Source organism: Aplidium turbinatum, chromosome 5, assembly GCF_918807975.1.
Source record: "Aplidium turbinatum chromosome 5, kaAplTurb1.1, whole genome shotgun sequence".
NCBI classification, from domain to species: Eukaryota; Metazoa; Chordata; class Ascidiacea; order Aplousobranchia; family Polyclinidae; genus Aplidium; species Aplidium turbinatum.
The window spans coordinates 34,592,806-34,601,011 of NC_137476.1; the positions used below are offsets into that span (position 1 = coordinate 34,592,806).

The 8,206-nt window shown below is 40.4% G+C and overlaps 2 protein-coding genes across 2 annotated transcripts; one reads left to right on the forward strand and one right to left on the reverse strand.

Moving 5' to 3' along the window:
- The first annotated feature begins 775 nt into the window (after positions 1–775).
- Positions 776–2,519, forward strand: LOC145771207 (uncharacterized protein F54H12.2-like). The gene is made up of 2 exons (XM_082582941.1): positions 776–1,172; positions 1,255–2,519. The coding sequence occupies exons 1-2, from the start codon at positions 776–778 to the stop codon at positions 2,517–2,519; spliced, it is 1,662 nt and encodes a 553-aa protein (XP_082439067.1).
- Positions 2,520–5,716: 3,197 nt separating this feature from the next.
- LOC145771208 (uncharacterized protein F54H12.2-like) lies at positions 5,717–7,460 on the reverse strand. The gene is made up of 2 exons (XM_082582942.1): positions 7,124–7,460; positions 5,717–6,981 (listed from the first exon to the last, which is right to left on the reverse strand). The coding sequence occupies exons 1-2, from the start codon at positions 7,458–7,460 to the stop codon at positions 5,717–5,719; spliced, it is 1,602 nt and encodes a 533-aa protein (XP_082439068.1).
- Positions 7,461–8,206: the final 746 nt, after the last annotated feature.

Below are 8,206 nucleotides of genomic sequence, written 5' to 3' on the forward strand. Positions count from 1 at the left end.
GCCCCAACCCAAAATAAAACATCCAAAGAAAAATGTTTTACCTAACCCTGCCGAGTAACAGCTCCATGAAATTTTTCCCTTCCAACACCTTGACGGATTATGTGGTCAGACTACCGAATGAGATCAACTTGGAAGGAGATTGGGAGGTTGGTATCGCCGAAATCCAATATCCACACTCCTGGAAGAACATCACCAATTCGGTCAATCATTGGTTGCACTATGTAGACGGTGTAATTGACACTGTCGTGGCCTTGGATTCTGGTCACTACCCTAATCCTCAAGCCATCCTTCAATACTTGGAAATGAAATTAAAGCGTACAATTGGAACGCAATTGTCATTACACTTGTATTACAATCCTTACACAAGGCTTATCAATATGTTGGTCAAAAGCGGCGCCCACATCACGATGGGTGAAGGACTTGCTGAATTGTTGGGGTTTCATAGAAAGCGTTTTAAAAGCGGTGAATATGAAGCAAGACGTCGCGTAGATATACACCAAGGTTTTTATGCCATGTACTTGTATTGCGATGTGGTGGAACCCAGAGTGGTTGGCGACACTTTAGCTCCTTTGCTGGCTATAGTTCCTGTGGAAGGAAAAGATGGTGATTACATTTACCAAAGAAGTGAGAAAGTGCATTATCACACCGTTCAACTGAAAAACTTCGACACGGTACATATATCGCTGCGAGACGATCAGGGCAAGCCAGTTCGATTTGAGACGGGAAAAGTAGTGGTCACGCTTCACTTTCGGAAAAGACGTCTTCATCAACTATAATGCCTCACAAACCCGCGTTCTGTTGCAACGCAAGAGCCTACGAAAACTACTACGTCTCCCAGGTTGGTCACGGTACACCAGGCTTTTTTTCCGGTGCCCAATATCAAAACGGTTATGGTTTGGGGAGTATATTTTCTAGCCTTGGAAAAGCGATCATGCCTTTGATCAAGTCAGGAGCAAAGACGGTTGGAAAAGAAGTTCTCAGGTCAGGTGCACATTTTGCTTCAGATGTGTTATCTGGAAAAAGTGCGAAAGAAGCGGCTTTACAAAGATCGAAGCAGGCTGGTGTCAATTTATTGAAACGCGTCGCGGCCCCGGTCCATCAAATCCCACCACGCGAGACCTTTTTCTCATCTCAGCCTGTCAAAAGGCGAAAGAAAATCAACAAATCCAACAGTTTGAAAAAACGTAGACGGAAAGCAGTCGTATCAAAAGACATTTTCGATGGCTAGCTTGATTCATGAAAAGTCTTGTGAAGGGTTGAAAACCGAGCTGGATTTGTTTGCTGTTCCGCCTACCCAAACCAGTTTGGAAAGTGGACATTATGTGGAACATCGCCCGCAATCTACTCTCACCGACAGCGGTCCTGTCGAGTTTTTGATTGTCGAGGAAGGTGACTACTACATCGATTTGGCCAACACCTTACTCTACGTTCGTGCTAAAGTGGTCAAAAACGACGGCACAAATTTAGCAGCAGACGATGCCGTTGCTCCGGTTTGCAATTGGTTGCACAGTCTGTGGTCACAGATCAACTTAAGCCTAAACAACACCCAGATTTCCCAATCGAATCACACGTATCCCTACAGAGCTTACTTGGAGACTCTCTTCAGTTTCGGAGGACCTGCAAAATCTTCACAGCTCTCTGCAAACTTATGGTACAAGGACTCCAAGGATAAGTTTGATACGCTCGCTGATGCAAATGTAGGCTTCAATCGACGCAAGGCGTTGATCCGAGAAAGTCGATCGGTGGACATGATCGGGAAATTGCATCTGGATATGACCTTTCAGAATCGATATTTACTCAACGGAGTCGAGATGAAGCTCAAATTGACTAGAGCCTCTGACGCGTTTTGTCTCATGGGGGAAGGAAAGGTCAAACTGCAAGAAGTGGTTTTATTCTGTAGAAAGGTCAAACCCAGTGACCCTGTAAGAATCGCCCACATCAAGGCGCTCCAGTCTGGAACAGCCAAGTATCCAATCCGCCGTGTAGAAACAAAAGCTTTTACCGTGCCAAGAGGCAATCTCACCGTCACCAAAGACAATCTCTTTCTCGGTCAGTTACCAAGAAGAGTGGTGATCGGCATGGTGGACAATGCTTCTTTCAACGGTCTGTCGGCTAGAAATCCGTTTGATTTCAAACACAACTCTGTCAATTTTTTGGCTTTGTATCGTGATGGAAAGCAGATTCCTTCCAAACCATATCAACCTGACTTTGGAAATGGAAAGTATATACGCAGCTACCTCTCCCTATTTACAGGAACAAATCAATATTACGCGGACGAAGGCAATGATATCTCCAGAGCAGAATATCCAGGCGGATATACCCTGTTTGCATTTGATTTGACACCGGACCTTGGCTCGGGGGCGAGTCATTTCGAATTAATAAAGCATGGCAACTTGCGATTGGAAATTCACTTTGCGACAGCCTTACAGCAAACTATCAACGTCATCGTCTATGCAGAGCACGACAATCTTCTAGAAATTGATCGCAACAAAAGTGTCATATTCGACTATTCGGCATGAACTCGGACCAGATTTCAAGGATTTTATTCAACGACTCTTGTCTAAAGCGTGTTTTCAAGGGTGTGTACGCGAGAGACATGTTGCCCCAAGACGTATCTCCCCCTGCTGCCCTTGTATTCAACACCGACGAAAGCGATCAACCGGGTAAACACTGGGTTGCTGTTTATTTGAATGGTCACGAGCAAGGCGAATTTTTCGATTCTTTTGGTATCCGACCCTACCAGCGTGAATTTATCGATTTCATGCATCTCCACTCGATCGATTGGATTTGGAACCACACCACAATTCAAGGACCTTAGTCGCTTGTCTGTGGTCACTATTGCATGTATTTTCTATTAAAACGCTGTTGCGGTGTATCCATGAAGGCGATTGTCTCAAATTTTCATTCTGATCTCAAGCAAACGATCGTGCTATTGAAGACTTTGTACGCCAGCGTTATAAAATAAAAATTTAATTTGCACATTTGTTTAGTTTTTGTTTTTTATTATGTATTTGTGTCTATTACACAGTTGTTGCATTTTTACCTCAATTTCATGTTGTTTTTTGTTTTGTTTTTTTCGACATAAAATTAGAAGAAAAAAATCCTTCTTGCTTCACCTTTCAATGCACTTTTTTTTTTAAATTCTACCTTTGCACTTAAAATTATATTGCTGTTTGCACATTTGTTTAGTTTTTGTTTTTTATTATGTATTTGTGTCTATTACACAGTTGTTGCATTTTTACCTCAATTTCATGTTGTTTTTTGTTTTGTTTTTTTCGACATAAAATTAGAAGAAAAAAATCCTTCTTGCTTCACCTTTCAATGCACTTTTTTTTAATTCTACCTTTGCACTTAAAATTATATTGCTGTTGTTGCCCAATAAAAAAAAAATACAAGTTGTCAATTTTATTTTATTGCAAAGCGCAAAAAGCTAAAATGATGCAGGTGAAAAGGGAAATTTGTTCTATAAAAAAGAAAAAAAAAATACAAGTTAGCAATTTTATTGCAAAGCGCAAAATGCTAAAATGAAGCAGGTGAAAAGAAACAAGTTTCTTTTCGAAATTTGTTCAATAAAAAAGGAAAAAAAAAATACAAGTTAGCAATTTTATTTAATTGCAAATAAAAAGCTAAAATGAAGCAGGTGAAAAGAAACAAGTTTCTTTTCGAAATTTGTTCAATAAAAAAGGAAAAAAAAATAAAAATACAAGTTAGTAATTTTATTTTATCGCAAAGCACAAAAAGCTAAAATGATGCAGGTGAAAAGAAACAAGCTTCTTTTCAAAATTTCATTTCGAAGAAATGAAATTTAAAAAAAAAAAAAAAAGAAACATCTCAATGTTGTGGCGACATTGTTACACAAACTCATCTTCATCAATTTCTGTCCGTACCAAGTTGACACGTTGCTGATGACAGCAGTCATGGTCGATTTCTGCTATGTCCAGTATACGACAGTCAAGTAAGGGTGACTCTACAACCTTGATGATGGTGAACAATTTGCGGCACTCTTCGCACTGCTCAAGCGGTCTCAAGTCAAGCAGTGTAACACTTCTGATGAGCCCCCCAAGCAAACGTTGTGGCGACATTGTTACACAAACTCATCTTCATCAATTTCTGTCCGTACCAAGTTGACGCGTTGCTGATGACAGCAGTCATGGTCGATTTCTGCTATGTCCAGTATACGACAGTCAAGTAAGGGCGACTCTACAACCTTGACGATGGTGAACAATTTGCGGCACTCTTCGCACTGTTCAAGCGGTCTCAGGTCAACCAGTGTAACACTTCTGATGAGCCCCCCAAGCAAACGTCGCCACAACATTGAGATGTTTTTTTTTTTTTTTTTTTTAAATTTCATTTCTTCGATATGAAATTTCGAAAAGAAGCTTGTTTCTTTTCACCTGCATCATTTTAGCTTTTTGTGCTTTGCGATAAAATAAAATTACTAACTTGTATTTTTTTTTCCTTTTTTATTGAACAAATTTCGAAAAGAAACTTGTTTCTTTTCACCTGCTTCATTTTAGCATTTTGCGCTTTGCAATAAAATTGCTAACTTGTATTTTTTTTTTCTTTTTTATAGAACAAATTTCCCTTTTCACCTGCATCATTTTAGCTTTTTGCGCTTTGCAATAAAATAAAATTGACAACTTGTATTTTTTTTTTATTGGGCAACAACAGCAATATAATTTTAAGTGCAAAGGTAGAATTAAAAAAAAGTGCATTGAAAGGTGAAGCAAGAAGGATTTTTTTCTTCTAATTTTATGTCGAAAAAAACAAAACAAAAAACAACATGAAATTGAGGTAAAAATGCAACAACTGTGTAATAGACACAAATACATAATAAAAAACAAAAACTAAACAAATGTGCAAACAGCAATATAATTTTAAGTGCAAAGGTAGAATTTAAAAAAAAAAGTGCATTGAAAGGTGAAGCAAGAAGGATTTTTTTCTTCTAATTTTATGTCGAAAAAAACAAAACAAAAAACAACATGAAATTGAGGTAAAAATGCAACAACTGTGTAATAGACACAAATACATAATAAAAAACAAAAACTAAACAAATGTGCAAACAGCAATATAATTTTAAGTGCAAAGGTAGAATTTAAAAAAAAAAGTGCATTGAAAGGTGAAGCAAGAAGGATTTTTTTCTTCTAATTTTATGTCGAAAAAAACAAAACAAAAAACAACATGAAATTGAGGTAAAAATGCAACAACTGTGTAATAGACACAAATACATAATAAAAAACAAAAACTAAACAAATGTGCAAATTAAATTTTTATTTTATAACGCTGGCGTACAAAGTCTTCAATAGCACGATCGTTTGCTTGAGATCAGAATGAAAATTTGAGACAATCGCCTTCATGGATACACCGCAACAGCGTTTTAATAGAAAATACATGCAATAGTGACCACAGACAAGCGACTAAGGTCCTTGAATTGTGGTGTGGTTCCAAATCCAATCGATCGAGTGGAGATGCATGAAATCGATAAATTCACGCTGGTAGGGTCGGATACCAAAAGAATCGAAAAATTCGCCTTGCTCGTGACCATTCAAATAAACAGCAACCCAGTGTTTACCCGGTTGATCGCTTTCGTCGGTGTTGAATACAAGGGCAGCAGGGGGAGATACGTCTTGGGGCAACATGTCTCTCGCGTACACACCCTTGAAAACACGCTTTAGACAAGAGTCGTTGAATAAAATCCTTGAAATCTGGTCCGAGTTCATGCCGAATAGTCGAATATGACACTTTTGTTGCGATCAATTTCTAGAAGATTGTCGTGCTCTGCATAGACGATGACGTTGATAGTTTGCTGTAAGGCTGTCACAAAGTGAATTTCCAATCGCAAGTTGCCATGCTTTATTAATTCGAAATGACTCGCCCCCGAGCCAAGGTCCGGTGTCAAATCAAATGCAAACAGGGTATATCCGCCTGGATATTCTGCTCTGGAGATATCATTGCCTTCGTCCGCGTAATATTGATTTGTTCCTGTAAATAGGGAGAGGTAGCTGCGTATATACTTTCCATTTCCAAAGTCAGGTTGATATGGTTTGGAAGGAATCTGCTTTCCATCACGATACAAAGCCAAAAAATTGACAGAGTTGTGTTTGAAATCAAACGGATTTCTAGCCGACAGACCATTGAAAGAAGCATTGTCCACCATGCCGATCACCACTCTTCTTGGTAACTGACCGAGAAAGAGATTGTCTTTGGTGACGGTGAGATTGCCTCTTGGCACGGTAAAAGCTTTTGTTTCTACACGGCGGATTGGATACTTGGCTGTTCCAGACTGGAGCGCCTTGATGTGGGCGATTCTTACAGGGTCACTGGGTTTGACCTTTCTACAGAATAAAACCACTTCTTGCAGTTTGACCTTTCCTTCCCCCATGAGACAAAACGCGTCAGAGGCTCTAGTCAATTTGAGCTTCATCTCGACTCCGTTGAGTAAATATCGATTCTGAAAGGTCATATCCAGATGCAATTTCCCGATCATGTCCACCGATCGACTTTCTCGGATCAACGCCTTGCGTCGATTGAAGCCTACATTTGCATCAGCGAGCGTATCAAACTTATCCTTGGAGTCCTTGTACCATAAGTTTGCAGAGAGCTGTGAAGATTTTGCAGGTCCTCCGAAACTGAGGAGAGTCTCCAAGTAAGCTCTGTAGGGATACGTGTGATTCGATTGGGAAATCTGGGTGTTGTTTAGGCTTAAGTTGATCTGTGACCACAGACTGTGCAACCAATTGCAAACCGGAGCAACGGCATCGTCTGCTGCTAAATTTGTGCCGTCGTTTTTGACCACTTTAGCACGAACGTAGAGTAAGGTGTTGGCCAAATCGATGTAGTAGTCACCTTCCTCGACAATCAAAAACTCGACAGGACCGCTGTCGGTGAGAGTAGATTGCGGGCGATGTTCCACATAATGTCCACTTTCCAAACTGGTTTGGGTAGGCGGAACAGCAAACAAATCCAGCTCGGTTTTCAACCCTTCACAAGACTTTTCATGAATCAAGCTAGCCATCGAAAATGTCTTTTGATACGACTGCTTTCCGTCTACGTTTTTTCAAACTGTTGGATTTGTTGATTTTCTTTCGCCTTTTGACAGGCTGAGATGAGAAAAAGGTCTCACGTGGTGGGATTTGATGGACCGGGGCCGCGACGCGTTTCAATAAATTGACACCAGCCTGCTTCGATCTTTGTAAAGCCGCTTCTTTCGCACTTTTTCCAGATAACACATCTGAAGCAAAATGTGCACCTGACCTGAGAACTTCTTTTCCAACCGTCTTTGCTCCTGACTTGATCAAAGGCATGATCGCTTTTCCAAGGCTAGAAAATATACTCCCCAAACCATAACCGTTTTGATATTGGGCACCGGAAAAAAAGCCTGGTGTACCGTGACCAACCTGGGAGACGTAGTAGTTTTCGTAGGCTCTTGCGTTGCAACAGAACGCGGGCTTGTGAGGCATTATAGTTGATGAAGACGTCTTTTCCGAAAGTGAAGCGTGACCACTACTTTTCCCGTCTCAAATCGAACTGGCTTGCCCTGATCGTCTCGCAGCGATATATGTACCGTGTCGAAGTTTTTCAGTTGAACGGTGTGATAATGCACTTTCTCACTTCTTTGGTAAATGTAATCACCATCTTTTCCTTCCACAGGAACTATAGCCAGCAAAGGAGCTAAAGTGTCGCCAACCACTCTGGGTTCCACCACATCGCAATACAAGTACATGGCATAAAAACCTTGGTGTATATCTACGCGACGTCTTGCTTCATATTCACCGCTTTTAAAACGCTTTCTATGAAACCCCAACAATTCAGCAAGTCCTTCACCCATCGTGATGTGGGCGCCGCTTTTGACCAACATATTGATAAGCCTTGTGTAAGGATTGTAATACAAGTGTAATGACAATTGCGTTCCAATTGTACGCTTTAATTTCATTTCCAAGTATTGAAGGATGGCTTGAGGATTAGGGTAGTGACCAGAATCCAAGGCCACGACAGTGTCAATTACACCGTCTACATAGTGCAACCAATGATTGACCGAATTGGTGATGTTCTTCCAGGAGTGTGGATATTGGATTTCGGCGATACCAACCTCCCAATCTCCTTCCAAGTTGATCTCATTCGGTAGTCTGACCACATAATCCGTCAAGGTGTTGGAAGGGAAAAATTTCATGGAGCTGTTACTCGGCAGGGTTAGGTAAAACATTTT

Excerpts from the sequence above, each read along its gene's own strand:
- LOC145771207 (XM_082582941.1), top strand. The coding sequence starts at position 776 with ATGCCTCACAAACCCGCGTTCTGTTGCAACGCAAGAGCCTACGAAAAC. Across the intron at positions 1,173-1,254 it reads GAAAATCAACAAATCCAACA|GGTTGAAAACCGAGCTGGAT; the intron begins GTTTGAAAAAAC and ends AGTCTTGTGAAG.
- LOC145771208 (XM_082582942.1), bottom strand. The coding sequence starts at position 7,460 with ATGCCTCACAAGCCCGCGTTCTGTTGCAACGCAAGAGCCTACGAAAAC. Across the intron at positions 6,982-7,123 it reads GGTCCATCAAATCCCACCAC|GGTTGAAAACCGAGCTGGAT; the intron begins GTGAGACCTTTT and ends AGTCTTGTGAAG.